The sequence below is a fragment of the Pelophylax lessonae genome, assembly GCF_965119305.1.
Source record: "Pelophylax lessonae genome assembly, chromosome: 9".
In the NCBI taxonomy this organism is placed as follows: domain Eukaryota; kingdom Metazoa; phylum Chordata; class Amphibia; order Anura; family Ranidae; genus Pelophylax; species Pelophylax lessonae.
The window spans coordinates 5,779,418-5,796,554 of NC_138776.1; the positions used below are offsets into that span (position 1 = coordinate 5,779,418).

At 43.0% G+C, this 17,137-nt stretch overlaps 2 protein-coding genes across 2 annotated transcripts; both read left to right on the forward strand.

Moving 5' to 3' along the window:
* Positions 1 to 1,134: 1,134 nt before the first annotated feature.
* Positions 1,135 to 2,061, forward strand: LOC309563533 (C3a anaphylatoxin chemotactic receptor-like; the record flags this gene model as incomplete). The annotated part of the gene is made up of 1 exon (XM_082267984.1): positions 1,135 to 2,061. The coding sequence occupies one exon, from the start codon at positions 1,135 to 1,137 to the stop codon at positions 2,059 to 2,061; it is 927 nt and encodes a 308-aa protein (XP_082124110.1).
* Positions 2,062 to 13,465: 11,404 nt separating this feature from the next.
* On the forward strand, positions 13,466 to 15,164 carry LOC309563523 (C3a anaphylatoxin chemotactic receptor-like; the record flags this gene model as incomplete). Its single annotated transcript, XM_082267975.1, has 2 exons — positions 13,466 to 13,766; positions 14,476 to 15,164. 2 exons carry the CDS (start codon positions 13,466 to 13,468, stop codon positions 15,162 to 15,164), a joined length of 990 nt encoding a protein of 329 aa, XP_082124101.1.
* Between the last annotated feature and the right edge of the window lie 1,973 nt (positions 15,165 to 17,137).

Consider the following 17,137-nt stretch of genomic DNA (forward strand, 5'->3'; position numbering starts at 1 on the left):
GAAGGTACCAACAACACTCAAAAACCAATTTTTCCACAACTGTGTGACCAGAGTATAACATTTCTAATTTTTTTTTTAGCAAAGCAAATTCTTGCTTTCATAAAGACTACCTCTAGAAAGTTTTAGGGTGAAGGCACCACCAGCACCCAAAGCCCAATTTTACTTCTATCCAACGTCTGCAAAACAGACACCAGATTTTAACTAAAAACAAATTGGTTCAGATGGTGTCAAGCGTGTGTGGCGGCAACCAGGTGAGGAGTACAAAGACAAGTGTGTCTTGCCTACAGTCAAGCATGGTGGAGGGAGTGTCATGGTCTGGGGCTGCATGAGTGCTGCCGCCACTGGGGAGCTACAGTTGATTGAGGAAACCATGAATGCCAACATGTACTGTGACATACTGAAGCAGAGCATGATCCCCTCCCTTCAGAGACTGGGCCGCAGCGCAGTATTCCAACATGATAACGACCCCAAACACACCTCCAAGATGATCACTGCCTTGCTAAAGAAGCTGAGGGTAAAGGTAATGGATTGATCAAGCATGTCTCCAGACCTAAACCCCTTTGAGCATCTGTGGGGCATCCTTAAATAGAAGGTGGAGGAGGGCAAGGTCTCTAACATCCACCAGCTCTGTGATGTCATCATGGTGGAGGGGAAGAGGACTCCAGTGGCAACCTGTGAAGCTCTGGTGAACTCCATACCAAAGAGGATTAAGGCAGTGCTGGAAAATAATGGTGGACACTTTGGGCTCAATTTGGACATTTTCACTTAGGGGTGTACTCACTTTTGTTGCCAGTGGTTTAGACATTTATGGCTGTGTGTTGAGTTATTTTGAGGAGACAAAACATTTAACCTGTTATACAAGCTGTATACTCACTACTTTACATTGTAGCAAAGTGTCATTTCTTCAGTGTTGTCACATGAAAAGATAGAATAAAATATTTACAAAAATGTGAGGGGTGTACTGACTTTTGTGAGATACTGTAATAAAGTGGCTGGTGAGTGTATATACATTTTTTTAATATTAGAAGTTACATTATTTTCCTTACAATTATATGGAATTGAATAATTATCAGACAGATGAAGTGACTCTTGATGTCTTTACAGGTAAACAAGATGTCCAATGTCAGCAGTGAAATGGAACCAACCACGATTTACGGCCCTGAGGATTTGTTCACTGTCCTGATTTTATCTTTCACTGCTCTCGTGGGTGTCCCCGGCAATGCTCTGGTGCTTTGGGTTACTGGAGTGAAGATGGAGCGGACCGTGACCACTGTTTGGTTTGGGAACCTTGCTCTGGCCGATATCATGTGCTGCTTGTGTCTTCCATTTATCATAGCGCAGGTCTTCTACCAAGACTGGCTGTACGGTCCTGTCCTCTGCAGGATTATAACCGTCATCGTTCCCCTTAACATGTTTGCCAGTGTCTTCATCCTGGTGGCTATCAGCATTGACCGATGGATTCTGGTTGTCCATCCCGTGTGGGCCCGAAATCACCGAAGAATCAAAATGGCGTGGATGATATGCTTGGCTATTTGGATGTTGTCCTCCGTGATGTGTCTGCCTTCCACCATCTACAGAAGATATGAAACCTCTTATAACAGGACCATATGTTATGTAGAACCTCACATGATAAAGCCAATCACTCTTACACGTGCACTTTTGGGATTTCTGATCCCTCTTATTATCATTTGTATCTGTTACATTCATCTGGCTTTTAAAGCACAAAATATCAGATTTTCTGAAGTAGGAAGAAAAACCATCAAGATGGCAATAAGTATTATTATCGTGTTTTTCATAAACTGGGCCCCCCTCCACATCCTAAGAGTAATCCGGCTATACACTAAAAATAAGGCGCTGGGCATCCTGGACCTTATCATACAGTCTCTGGCCCTGTTCAATAGTTGCATCAACCCAATACTCTACGTCTTCATGGGGAAAGATATGAAGGAAAAGCTGAGACAGTCTATTGGGGAGATCATGCAAAATATATTTAGGGAGAATTTATTATCCCCACCATCCAATGAGAACCAGCGCCCCGCAGAAGAAAGCCTCCCGCTCTAATGTATGAGACGGATTTGTAGATGTTTTAGAGTTTTTCTCTTTATTAGCAATATTAAAAATGCAGAAAATCTTATCAGTGCGTGTTAGGGGGGCCATACTGAATGTCCTGAATAAGTCACATGCCATCAGGGCTCAGTGCTTATTGACCATTTGGGGTGATAGGTGTTAGCAGTAATTACGCAGGTAGTAAAACCTTGGATTGAGAGTAACTTGGTCTGAGAGCATTTTGCAAGACAAACAACATTTTGTTTAATAAATTTTGACTTGATAAACAAGTGATGACTTGATATATGAGTAATGTCATGTCACAACTGAGTATAAAAGAGAAGAGAGGCACCTCTAAGTGTAGCAATATGGTTACGTTTAACCGATTGCCGACCGCCGCACGACTATATTAGGGATGATCGAACGGTTCGGGTCGACCATCGGTTCGACCCGAACATTGGCTGTTCGAGGTTCGGCCGAATTCCGAACTTTTTGCTGAAAAAATTCGGAATTCGGCAACCAGAACCGACCAAAATGCAATGGTTCAGGAAATGGGCTTTAAAAGCCTGTGATTGGACCAGAACCATCAGTAAAAGCCAATTGAGGGGGCAGGAGAATGCTAGGAATGTGATTGGAGTGACTAGGGGGTGCATAGGCCAATCATTAGTGAATACGCCCCCCAGTATATAAGATAGCCCCCGCCAAATTCCTAGCATTGTAATACAGGGACATGGAAGAGAGTAGAAGCAGTTCTGTGACTTCTGCTACAAAGTGTCATTTAGAAATTTTTAGTGTGAGGAAAGGGATATCTAGTGTAGTTAGGGTACTATTTTCCACTATAGTTAGTTTTAATAATCTAGTTTCTGTAGGGAAAGTGTTAAGTGTAAGGGGTCCGTAGTGTAGTGTAGGGTGAACTGACTCTGACTGCTATGGCAGGGTGACAAAACCCTTCCATATCAGGGTGACTGCTATAGAGAAAGGATTGTTTCTCTTAGGTCACTTTCAGAACAGCGATATGGCTTCTCCCCTGTCAGCCTGCTTTTTGCTGCAGGTGTTTATAGGGGTTTTTTGAGGAGATGTTTGGAGTCAGGCATGACATCAGAACTTCTGTGTAGGGGTATATATACATACACACATGTCTGTATATATACACATACACATATATAGGTGTGAAAGGAGCAGAACACTATACTTGCGCTATTGAAATAATGAACACCAATATGTCTCCGCTCCTATCACACCTATATATGTGTATGTGTAAAATACATATAAGTGTGTGTGTATATATACCCCTATAGAGAAGTTCAGATGTTTTGCCTGCCTCCAAAGACCCCATAAAAAATGCCCAAAAAAAATGCCTGCGCCAAAAAAAAAAAACGCCCAGGTGGGTTATTGCAGGGTTTTTTTTGGGCATTTTTTTGTGGTCTTTGGAGGCAGGCAAAACATCTGAACTTCTGTATAGGGTTATATATGCACACACACTTATATGTATTTATACACATACACACATATAGGTGTGATAGGAGTTTAGACATATTGGTGTTCATTATTTCATTAGCGCAAGCATAGTGTTCTGCTACTTTCACACCTATATATGTGTATGTGTATATATACAGACATGGGTGTCTGTATATATACCCCTACACAGAAGTTCAGATGTTTTGCCTGCCTCCAAAGTCCCCCAAAAAATGCCCAAAAAAACGCTTGCTACAAAACCGGCAAGGTGTGAAAATAGCGGAGCCATATCCCTGTTCTATATTGATTCTAATACAAACGATCTTTTTTTTCTGGTTCTGGACATGCTACAGAGCTGAAACTTCACAGGTACACTTTTTAGACCCCCCAGACACTAAATCCAAAGAAATCCCCCCCTTTTTTTTTTTTCCAATCATTTTTTCAATAGTTGGCTCTCTATCAAAAACGACAATTTTTAAGAACTTTTTTTTGCCTGATTGATAGTCCCTGGGGCATGACCCAGAACCCTAGGCACTTTTTAGGGGCATTTCTTGGGTTTTAGGGCTTCATAATTGTGTTTTTTGATTACCGAAGTTCGGGTCCCATTGATTTCAATGGGGTTCTGAAATCCGGGCCGAACTTTTGGGAAGTTCGGATGTTCTGGCCGAACCAAACTTTTGAAAAGTTCGATCATCCCTAGACTATATATGGCGGCAGTCTGTCCCGTAGAAGCAAAACGACGTAGGGCTACGTCGCTCGCCCACGAGCCTCTAGTGGGCGAGCACGCCTCCGGAGACGCGCTCCCACCCCCGGAGGCGTGCGCCCGACCCCGGAGGCGCACTCCCGCCCCCGCTCGTACCCTGCCTTCCCCGCGCGAGTGACCGGCGGCTCCGATGTCCACCGGTCACTCGCAATCTCCCGCTGGAGAAGGAGAAAGGCAGACGGCTGATGTAATCAAAGCCGTCTGTCATTCTCCCTGGCGTAACTGCAGAGATCATACGATCCTGCTATGTAGGATCGTATGTCTCTGTGGTTACATAAAAAGCCACGCCCCTTGACAGTTAGTAGCACGCCCCTAGGGACACACTTAACCCCTTGATCTCTAAAAAAAAATGTTAACCCCTTCCCTGCCAGTGTCATTTTTACAGTAACAGTTCATATATATAGCACTGATTACTGCAGTAATGTCACTGGTACCCCCAAAAGTGTCAAAATACTAGTAAGAAAAAAAAAAACAATAAAAATGACATAAATCTTTCCCATAGTTAGTAAACGCAATAACTTTTGCGCAAACCAATCAAAATACGCTTATTGCGATTTTTTTTACCAAAAATATGTAGCAGAAATCAAATTGGCCTAAAATGTTAAAACATTTTGATTTTTACATTTTTTTTTTGGGGGGGGGGGGAATTTCATATAAAAAAAATGTGAAAATATTGTTATTTTTTCAAAATTGTCGCTCTTTTTTTGTTTATAGCGCAAAAAGTAAAAATCGCACAGGTGATAAAATACCACCAAAAGAAAGCTCTGTTTGTGGGGAAAAAAAGGACGTCAATTTCATTTGGGTACAGCGTCGCACGACAGCGCAATTGTCCGTTAAAGTCATGTAGTGCTGAATCGCAAAATAGGCCCTGGTCTTTGAGCAGCCAAATCCTCCGGGGCTTAAAGCGGTAGTATACTCAAAGGAAAAAAAAACCCCTGCAAGACAAAGACATAATGAGCTAGTATGCATCGCATACTAGCTCATTATAAAACACTTACCTTAGAACGAAGCCCCGACACGGACCCCCGGACACCGCTGTGGGAGCAGAAATGATCCCTCGGGGTCTCTCTTCCGGGTTCGGCAGCTCCGGCGCTGTGAATGGCCGGAGCACAGATGATGTCACTCCCGCGAATGAGCGTGGGAGTGATTTTCCGGCAACTTCCTGGCAAGGAACTCTGAAGGTCCGCTGGACCTTCAGACCGCATGCGCCGCTCGTGTCAGCAGCTGCATGCAGCGCAAATATCTCCTAAACCGTGCAGGTTTAGGAGATATTAATTGTACCTACAGGTAAGCCTTATTATAGGCTTACCTGTAGTTAAAAATCACAAAAAGCGGTATACTACCGCTTTGAGTGGTTAATGAAGGTTCAACATTTAGTAACTCACATGGTTGATGAATAAAACAGGCACATCTAAGTATGCAGGCATCCGGGGTAAAGCTGTCCACATAGACCATCCTCCGCACTGCCATTGACACCATCCCTTCCACCCTGCGCTCCACATCCACAAGTGCTTAAATCCCCACTTTCAGATCACTCTACTGCAGGGTAGTCTTCCCGGTCACAATTGCAGACTGACAGCAGTGAGAGCCAGCGGTGAGGAGGACGGTCTAAACCAGTGATGGCGAACCTTGGGCACCCCAGATGTTTTGGAACTACATTTTCCATGATGCTCAACTACACTGTAAAGTGCATGTCCCATTTCATGGGAAATGTAGTTCCAAAACATCTGGGGTACCAAGGTTTGCCATCACTGGTCCATATGGACAGCTTTACCCTGGATGCTTGCATTCTTAGATGTGCCTGATTTAATCATCAACCATGCGAGTTGATAAATGTTGAACCTTCATTAAATGTAACCATATTGCTACACTTAGAGGCCCCTCTCTTCTCTTTTATACTGTGTAGTTCCTTCTGGATTTTGCTTCTAATCCCCTTGTGGAGGCGCCATTTGTTGATGGACATTTTATGGTTAAACAACCTATCACATTGCTAGAATCTTTTTATATGAACTATAGACTGAAGGATTCATGAATAAATGGTTGTGGAAGGAATTATCTGAGTTTCCATTATTTCTTATGGGGAAATTTGCTTTGATATACGAGAGCTTTGGAATACAAGCAGGTTTCCGGAACGAATTATGCTCAAAATCCAAGGTTTTACTGTGGTACTGGATAAACATGACAACCAGGAAACTAGCTTTTGCAGCTGTAAATTAACAATGGCATATACATTATATATATTTACTTTTAAGCTACCCACCAAAATAATAATAGTAATAATATTATTAATAATAATAATAATAAGGGCTTTTTTTAGCAGGAACGTGGGGGAAGGCGGTTCCAGCACCTCCTGCACCTCCAGTACTGAATGTACTGTATGTAATGACAAGGGCTGCTGGGGTGTCCTGAGGGTCTATTGATGATGGCTGCTTAGGGTTCTATTGTTGTTGGGCTATCTATTGTTGCAGAAGGGGGTCTATAAGTGCTGGGGAAGTCTATGGTTGCTGGGGGGCTCTTTGTTGCTTGGGGGTCAATGGTTGCTGGGAGCGATCTACAATTGAGGGAGGGGTCTACTGTTTCTGGCTACAAGAGGATTCGTTCATGCTGGCTGATCTATATATATTCTATAAAAAGGGCGGTACTGAGGGGTGGGTAGGGGATAGGGGGCTCAGAAGTTAGGGGAAATTGCACCTATTCTCTGTGACTAAAAGCCCTGATAATAATAATAATCGATTTCAGTTACTCAGGTTAAAAGCAGAAGATTTTGTTGCATTCATTTGCGAATACCGTACATGTAGAAGCCGCACTGCCGCACTGCCGCAGGAAGGCGCCTCTTATAAGTATGATCTCTAACCCTGGACTATCCCAAATATGGAACATACACTGAACAAAATTATAAACCCCTACTGAGGAAGTCGATTACGTGAAGCAAGTGACGCAACGCGTATAGGGGGGCGTATAGGGGGGCCAGCTCAGGAAGCGATTCCGCCTTGAATACATGCCTGTACAGCTCGCACGGCTTCATGTGCGTTTTTATGTGAGTGTATCATTTGATTTTTATAATAAATTACGGTTCATACGGAGAGCATTCGATTGTCCCCTTCTTTCTTCTAAATATCGGAAAAAAGGAGTGTAATAAACAGGCGGAAAGGAGATTGGCAACCATCAAAGTATTCTTAAGCAAGCCCTGGATCTGAGGGTGTGATTCCATCCATCCCCTTTGAGGGAACCCCACTTTGATGTGTAACCCCACTATATTCATGACCTCTCAGCAGTCTCCACTGACAGGGATAATGGTACAGCGAAGGGTGTCGCAGGTCCTTGCAACATGTCTGCCAGTAGCACAACCCCAGCTGTAGAGTATAGCAGGCAAATTTCTCTGCCATAGCTGCTACAGTTCAAAAAACAATACACTCCCTGCCACCCACATGCTCAGCGTCTAAAGTCCAGCTTGTCAAAATTGCTGGCTTTACAACTCCTGCCTTTCCTACTGATGGATTCTGCCCCCTTCCATGAATTTGCACAATGGAAGGTTCCCAGTCACTATTTCTTTGCATGTAAAGCCATTCCAGCTCTGTACCATCATGTGGAAGGCAATGTTTTGGCATCGTTGGGCAAGGCAGTCAGCAGCAAGGTCCACCTTACTGCTGACACGTGGTCCAGCAAGCATGGTCAGGGACGATATATTTAGTTCACAGCACACTGAGTAACTCTGCTTCCAACTTGGAAGGATGCAGGACAGAGCTCAGAGCTGGAGCTTGTTTTGCAACCACATCTCCATACAGCTGGTGGCAATGAGGCGAGACCTGTAAGCTCCACCCCCTCCTCCTCCTCCATGCCCTCCTCTGCTGGATTGTCCTATGAACCACCAGTACCCCCTAAGCGTTCAAGGGGCCATTCAACATGTCAGGCTAAAAAATGCCAAACAGTGCTTCAGCTGGTCTGTCTAGGAGACAAGAGCCACACCGGAGTGGAGTCTCTTTCAGCTCTGCAGAGGCAGGCCCAGAGGTGGTTCACATAATGGAAGCTTGAGCCAGAATGGTGCTGTTCTATAATGGCATTAACCTTCTATCAGCTCTTTGACAGAGAAAGATGACACATGTGCCATGCCTGGCACATGTCCTCAATTTGGCGGTGCAGCATTTGTTAAACAGGTACTCAGGTTTTCAGGTTCCTTTAAAGCATGCCAGAAGAGTCTGTAGCCATTTCAGGTGGTCATATACAGCCAGTGATCGGGTGGCTGAAATTTAGCAGGAATTCCACCTGCCCCTAAACTGCCTGATATGTGACATGCCCACCAGTTGAAACTTGACTTTGGCAATGCTGCACTGGCTGTACATGCAAAAGAGGGCCATCAACGAGTACCTGTGTCAGTATGACACAAGGGCAGGCTCCTAGCAGCTCTTCTTTTTTCCCCATGTCAATGGCTGCTGATAAAGGATGCATGCACTGTACTGTCACCATTTGAGGAGGCCACAAGGAGAGTGAGCCGTGGAGACCTTGCTTTATGTCTGATTTATGCAAACACCATTCTTGCGAAGAATATGTCAAACCATAAGAGATGTTTTTCAGTCCCCAGAAACCTTGGGAGTAGTATATGGCTGGGAGAAGGCAGTTCCAAATACTGTAATCCTCAGTGACTCTGCTTCTCATGCCTCCGCAAACTTGCGTTGCATGGGCTCCCTTATTTTTCAAAGCCTGTGAAAGAACCCAAGAATCTGTGTCATCAAGGATAAGGATCATTATTGGTTGTCAACCCTCCTTGACCACTGGTACAAGGAGAAAGTCTTGGAACTCATCCTGTCCTCGCAGAGGGAGCATAGGATGAAATATCTTAAAGGACACCTTAAAGAGGAGTTTATGTAATACTTTTCTAGAATCTGGTAGGTTACAGTCTCATGGAACAGCTAGTTTTCAGGCTTCTGTTGATCAAAGGAGGAGCAGTGAAGAAGGGGTCTGCCTCAGTGATGCACTTCAAATTTTATTTTGTCCTCAGTGCCCAGAGCTGTCAGTTTCAACATCCCATCAGCAACATCTGCATCTCATGGTGGAGGTTTATCTAGAGGCAAAAGCAGACATTGAGAGCTTTCCAGTAGAAGATCCACTGGGTTTCTGGGTCATAAGAATAGACCACTGGCCAGAACTTGCCCAGTATGCAATTGAGCTGCTGGGCTGCCCAGCATCCAACATGCTTTCCAAACAGGCATTCAGTGCTGCCAGAGGTTTTGTGACAGATAAAAGAGTGTGTCTGTCCACAGACTCTGTTGACTGGCTGACATTTATCAAAATGAATCATTCTTGGATTAGCAGCGGCTATCAAGCCCCTGATGCAGATGTCACTCATTAAGTGTTATTGGGATCTTTAATCTCTGCAAAACTGTCTAGGCTACCTAGCTTTGTGGGTGTTGATTTTATCTTGAAGTCATTTTTGGTATAGGTTTCATAGGCAAAATTAACACCCAAGGACCAATTTTTCCACCTGTTTGACAGGTGCATATCATTTAAATTTTTAGAAGGTTACTGGGTGAAGGCACCAACTACACCCAAACATCAATTTTTCCACAACTGTGTGACAGGGACATCAAAATACATTTTTTTTACAGCAAGGTCAATTATTGGTTTCACCAAGACTACCTCTAGAAGGTTATGAGGTGAAGTTACCAACAACACTCAAAAAACAATTTTTTCCACAACTGTGTGACAGGAGCATAACATTTCTAATTTTTACAGCAAGCCCAATTCTTGCTTTCATAAAGACTACCTCTAGAAAGTTACAGGGTGAAGGCACCACCAACACCCGAAGCCCAATTTTTCCACACCTGTTACTTCTATCCAAAGTCTGCAAAAGAGACACCAGATTTTATCTAAAAGCAAATTGGTAATCTTGGCCTGACTGCACTATAATTTGGCTTCTTCACACAAGGCTTGCTCACTGTGGTGCAAAACTTTGTTATCTGGTGACTGTCAAAGAGACACCAGAATTTATCCAAAAAATCCCAAATCTTGTTCCGAGTGCACTAAAATTGTGGCCTCATCATATAGACACGCTCCCCAATCTGTTGTTTACTAAATAAAAAAAGCTTGCAGGGAAAATACATTTAAGTGTCTTTATTTTTTCTTTATAAATGTCGGTTTTGCTGCAGCAGGCTCTATACATAGACCACTTTGTATCACTTTAAAAGCAGACTAAAGGGGACCCCCCAGACACTATATTTAAAGGAATTTTTCATTTTTATTGTTTTTCTTTAAGCATCATTAAAATCACTGCTCATTTAAAAATGATCTATTTAAAAAATGTTTGCAGTGAAACAGTCCTCCAGAGCAGTACCCGGCCCCCATACCCTTTTTATGACCAATAACTTGCATATAACCCTTCAAAATAGGGACTTCTGATTTTCCCTGTTCGGATCCCACAGACTTAATTGGGGTGAATCCTTGAGGTCCGAATGTTTGTGATGTTCAAGAGTTTTGACATGAACCGAGGAGTGGTCAGCCCATCTCTAGCTGAAACGAGTGCTTATTTGAGTATGTTGCCTTTCTATCACCTGGAACCAGTCTGCCCCTTCTCCTCAAACCTTTGACCTCAACAAGGTATTTTCCTCCACACAACTGCCGCTCACTGGATATTTTCTCTTTTCCCCACCATTCTCTGTAAACCCAAGAGATGGATGTGTGTGACAATCCCAGAAATACTCCAGCCAGCCTGTCTGCCACCAACAAACATGCCACGCTCAAAGTCACTTAAATCCCCTTTCTTCCCCATTCTAATGCTCAGTTTAAACTTCAGCAAGTTGTCTTCATCATGTCTAGATGTCTAAATGCATTGAGTTGCTGCAAATGGATTGGCTGATTAAAAATTAGTGTTACCAAGCAATTGAATAGGTGTATCTACAGTATCTCACAAAAGTGAGTACACCTCTCACATTTTCTTAAATATTTTATTCTATCTTTTCATGTGACAACACTGAAGAAATGACACTTTGCTACAATGTAAAGTGGTGTACAGCTTGTATAACAGTGTAAATTTGCAGTCTCCTGAAAATAACTCAACACACAGCTATTAATGTCTAAACCGCTGGCAACAAAAGTGAGTACACCCCTAAATGAAAATGTATAAATTGGGCCCAATTAGCCATTTTCCATCCCCAATGTCATGTGACTCGTTAGTGTTACAAGGTCTCAGGTGTGAATGGGAAGCAGGGTTATTAAATTTGGTGTTATCGCTCTCACTCTCTCATACTGGCCACTGGAAGTTCAACATGGCACCTCAAAGGTAACAATTGATTACACATATAGAAGATAATGTATTATAATATTCTAAAATATTTTATTGAGAATTGGTTATAATAGCTCTCAACCAGTATCCATTCTTATATATTGGATATTATACTACAACACTCATGGCCATAAACATAATGGCTCATCAATTACATTGCAGAAATATAAAAACAAACATAGTGCTACTTGAAGGAGTGGTACATATTAATAATAATAGGTACCAATCCTTCAAGTAGCACTATGTTTGTTTTTATATTTCTGCAATGTAATTGATGAGCCATTATGTTTATGGCCATGAGTGTTGTAGTATAATATCCAATATATAAGAATGGATACTGGTTGAGAGCTATTATAACCAATTCTCAATAAAATATTTTAGAATATTATAATACATTATCTTCTATATGTGTAATCAATTGTTATCTTTAAAGTCCCACACAAAATAAGGTTTTTTTTTCTTTAAAACCTACGTTTAGGGATTATGGTAACACAATACCCTTAAGATGTCTACATAACTTTCTACAACATGGCACCTCATGGCAAAGAAAACTCTGAGGATCTGAAAAGAAGAATTGTTGCTCTACATAAAGATGGCCTAGGCTATCAGAAGATTGCCAAGACCTTGAAACTGAGCTGCAGCATGGTGGCCAAGACCATACAGCGGTTTAACAGGACAGGTTCCACTCAGAACAGGCCTCGCCATGGTCGACCAAAGAAGTTGAGTGCATGTACTCAGCGTCATATCCAGAGGTTGTCTTTGGGAAGTAGACGTATGAGTGCTGCCAGCATTGCTGCAGAGGTTGAAGGGGTGGGGGGGTCAGCCTGTCAGTGCTCAGACCATACGCCGCACATTGCATCAAATTGGTCTGCATGGCTGTCATCCCAGAAGGAAGCCTCTTCTAAAGATGATGCACAAGAAAGCCTGCAAACAGTTTGCCGAAGACAAGCAGACTAAGGACATGGATTACTGGAACTATGTCCTGTGGTCTGAGGAGACCAAGATAAACTTATTTGGTTCAGATGGTGTCAAGCGTGTGTGGCGGCAACGAGGGGAGGAGTACAAAGACAAGTGTGTCTTGCCTACAGTCAAGCATGGCGGTGGGAGTGTCATGGTCTGGGGCTGCATGAGTGCTGCCGCCACTGGGGAGCTACACTTCATTGAGGGAACCATGAATGCCAACATGTACAGTGACATACTGAAGCAGAGCATGAGCCCCTCCCTTCGGAGACTGGGCTGTAGGACAGTATTCCAACTGTGATAACGACCCCAAACACACCTCCAAGACGACCACTGCCTTGCTAAAGAAGCTGAGGGTAAAGGTAATGGACTGATCAAGCATGTCTCCTGACCTAAACCCTATTGAGCATCTATGGGGCATCCTCAAACAGAAGGTGGAGGAGCGCAAGGTCTCTAACATCCACCAGCTCTGTGATGTCGTCATGGAGGAGTGGAAGAGGACTCCAGTGGCAACCAGTGAAGCTCTGGTGAACTCCATGCCCAAGAGGGTTAAGGCAGTGCTAGAAAATAATGGTGGCCACACAAAATATTGACACTTTGGGCCCAATTTGGACATTTTCACTTAGGGGTGTACTCATTTTTGTTGCCAGCCGTTTAGACATTAATGGCTGTGTGTTGAGTTATTTTGAGGGGACAGTAAATTTACACTGTTATACAAGCTGTACACTCACTACTTTACATTGTAGCAAAGTGTCAGAATAGAATAAAATATTTACAAAAGTGTGAGGGTGTACTCACTTTTGTGAGATACTGTAATAAAGTGACTGGTGAGTGTATATACATTTTTTAATATTAGAAGTTACATTATTTTCCTTACAATAATATGGAATTGAATAATTATCAGACAGATGAAGTAACTCTTGATGTCTTTACAGGTAAACAAGATGTCCAATGTCAGCAGTGAAATGGAACCAACCACGTTTGACAGCCATGTGAATTTGTTCACTGTCCTGGTTTATTCTATCACTGCTCTCGTGGGTGTCCCCGGAAATGCTTTGGTGCTTTGGGTCACTGGAGTGAAGATGGAGCGGACTGTGACCACCATTTGGTTTGGGAACCTTGCTCTGGCCGATATCATGTGCTACTTGTGTCTTCCATTCATCATAGTGCAGTACTTCTACTCAGACTGGTTGTACGGTCCTGTCCTCTGCAGGATTATACTCTTCATCATTCCCCTTAAAGCGGAGTTCCACCCATTTTTAATAGGTTGGAATACATAGCTGTATGTAATCCCCTTTAAAACGGCTTTTACCAATGGAAACTTTTTTTTTTTTTTTTGCTAGTAAGTACCTTAATTTCGGCATTATTGCTCCTCTCCTCACTTCCTGGTCCGATCGGCGATGACGTCATTCGGCGATCCGCAGTGTCTGCTGGGATGTATTCAATTCCAGAAATCTCGGAGTAGCTGTATCTGTACTGAGCCGTGCCTGCCCCGCCTCCGCCCCGCCTCCGCCCCGCCTCTTCTCATTGAGTTGCATTGTATGAATGTATTAAGGCCGTTCTCTGCCCCGCCTCCGCCCCGCCTCCTCTTACAAATCAATGAGAGGAGGCGGGGCAGAGGCGGGGCAGAGAACAGCCTTAATACATTCATACAATGCAACTCAATGAGAGGAGGCGGGCGGAGGCGGGGCAGAGAACAGCCTTAATACATTCATACAATGCAACTCAATTAGAGGAGGCGAGGCGGAGGCGGGGCGGAGGCGGGGCAGGCACGGCTCAGTACAGATACAGCTACTGCGAGATTTCTGGAATAGAATACATCCCAGCAGACACTGCGGATCGCCGAATGACGTCATCGCCGATCGGACCAGGAAGTGAGGAGAGGAGCAATAATGCCGAAATTAAGGTATTTACTAGCAAAAAAAAAAAAAAAAAGTTTCCATTGGTAAAAGCCGTTTTAAAGGGGATTACATAGATCTAAAGTTCCAAAAATGGGTGGAACTCCACTTTAACATGTATACCAGTGTCTTCACCCTGGTGGCTATCAGCGTTGACCGATGGATTTTGGTTGTCCATCCCGTGTGGGCCCGAAATCACAGAAGAATCAAAATGGCGTGCATGATATGCTTGGCTATATGGATGTTGTCCTCCGTGATTTGTCTGCCTGACCCCATCTACAGAAGATATGTCACCTCTGATAACATGACCATATGTTATTTAGAACCTCACACGATAGAGTCAATCACTCTTACACGTGCACTTTTTGGATTTCTGATCCCTCTTATTATCATTTGTATCTGTTACATTCATCTGGCTTTTAAAGCACAAAATATCAGATTTTCTGAAGTAGGAAGAAAGACCATTAAGATGGCAATAAGTATTATTATCGTGTTTTTCATCACCTGGGCCCCCCTCCACATCATAAGAGTAATCTGGCTATACACTGACAATGAGGCACTGGGTATCCTGGACCTTATCATACAGTCTCTGGCCATGTTCAATAGTTGCATCAACCCAATACTCTACGTCTTCATGGGGAAAGATATGAAGGAAAAGCTGAGACAGTCTATTGGGGAGATCATGCAAAATATATTTAGGGAGAATTCATTATCCCCACCATCCAATGAGAACCAGTGCACCGCAGAAGAAAGCCTCCCGCTCTAATGTATGAGACGGATTTGTAGATGTTTTATAGTTTTTCACTTTATTAGCAATTGTGATCAACTGCAGAAAATCTTATCAGTGCGTGTTAGGGGGGCCATACTGAATGTCCTGAATAAGTCACATGCCATCAGGGCTTAGTGCTTTTTGATACAAAAAAGGGAAAAATAACTGCGCTAAAGGTGAATAATAAATTGTAGCAGCAACTTCAAGTGTGACCACACCCTTAAACCAATGCATAAAAATAGGTCGCGCTAAGTGATATGAAACAAATCAATGTCCAAAGTAAATCAAGTCCTGGTGTAATAAAGTAAAAATAATTCAAAAATGATGTGAATAATTGTGATCCGCACTCTAGGAATCCAGAATCCCTTAGGTAATGCGCTTACCAGATAAACAGTAAGTGATTGCAGAAGTGAATCGCAAAGTTGACTTGATTGTAGAAAAACGTATGTTGAACTCCCAAGGAATGATATCATAGGGTCATAGAAAAAAAAGGAAAAACGCCATAGCATAATAACTTAACAATGTGTGTTGTTACTTAAGCACCCTATACGTGCACCGCATACAAGGTGTATATATCCGTCACCAGTTGTGAAACTGCTTACCAGAGGTATACTTGTGTGCAAGCATAAATGACACTTCCCAAAGTAGTGGACAGAGAAGACAATTGAGAAAAAGAGGGGGGGGGGGGGGGAGAGAGGAACCACCACCGATTTGTGAGCCTCTTACCAGATTCAGGATGATAAAGGCAGAGATAAAGAAAATCCCAAACACGACAGGACCGCTGACAATTTGGGCCCCTTACCAGACCAAGATAGTAATTTGCACAGAGTATAGAATCAGGCCAGATCCGATCCACCAACGTTCACCGCCGATAGCAGGTAATCTCATAAAGCAGGGTCAAATTGGATAATGATCTCAGCAGATGTACCAAAGATCCCAGCAGATGAGCCAAGGCCAATCCCAAATGCAAAGAAAAGCGCCAATAGTGTAATAAGGTAACAACTATTTTATTAAATAAAAGAGATACACTTACATTCCATTAAAATCTCAGAGCATGTAAAGCCGCCGGCCGGACGGCAAAGCACATCCGCTCGCTTGGAACGCTTCCAGGGATGACGTCAGCACGCCGTGACCTAACAACGTTTCGTCCTAGAAGACGTTTTCAAAATTGTCAGTGTTGGCGGTCCTGTCGTGTTTGGGATTTTCTTTATCTCTGCCTTTATCATCCTCAATCTGGTAAGAGGCTCACAAATCGGTGGTGGTTCCTCTCTCCCCCCCCTCTTTTTCTCAATTGTCTTCTCTGTCCACTACTTTGGGAAGTGTCATTTATGCTTGCATACAAGTATACCTCTGGTAAGCAGTTTCACAACTGGTGACGGATATATACACCTTGTATGCGGTGCACGTATAGGGTGCTTAAGTAACAACACAAATTATTACGTTATTATGCTATGGCATTTTTCCTTTTTTCTATAACCCTATGACATCATTCCTTGGGAGTTCAACATACGTTTTTCTAAAATCAAGTCAACTTTGCGATTCACTTCTGCAATCACTTACTGTTTATCTGGTAAGCGCATTACTTAAGGGATTCTGGATTCCTAGAGTATGGATCACAATTATTCACATCATTTTTGAATTATTTTTACTTTATTACACCAGGACTTGATTTACTTTGGACATTGATTTGTTTCATATCTCTTAGCGCGACTTATTTTTATGTTGTGCTTTTTGACCATTTGGGGTGATAGGTGTTAGCAGTAATTACGCAGGTCCCCCCTCCCCCTTCCAAGTTGTCCAACCTGTCCACTGATCACTAAGCTGGAACAAGTCTGCTTATCAGTAAAGTCAGAAATCTTAAATTGTTTTGCTTGTCCAGGGCATGAGACATATACAGTAAAACCTTGGATTGAGAGTAACTTGGTCTGAGAGCATTTTGCAAGACAAACAACATTTTTCTTTTATAAATT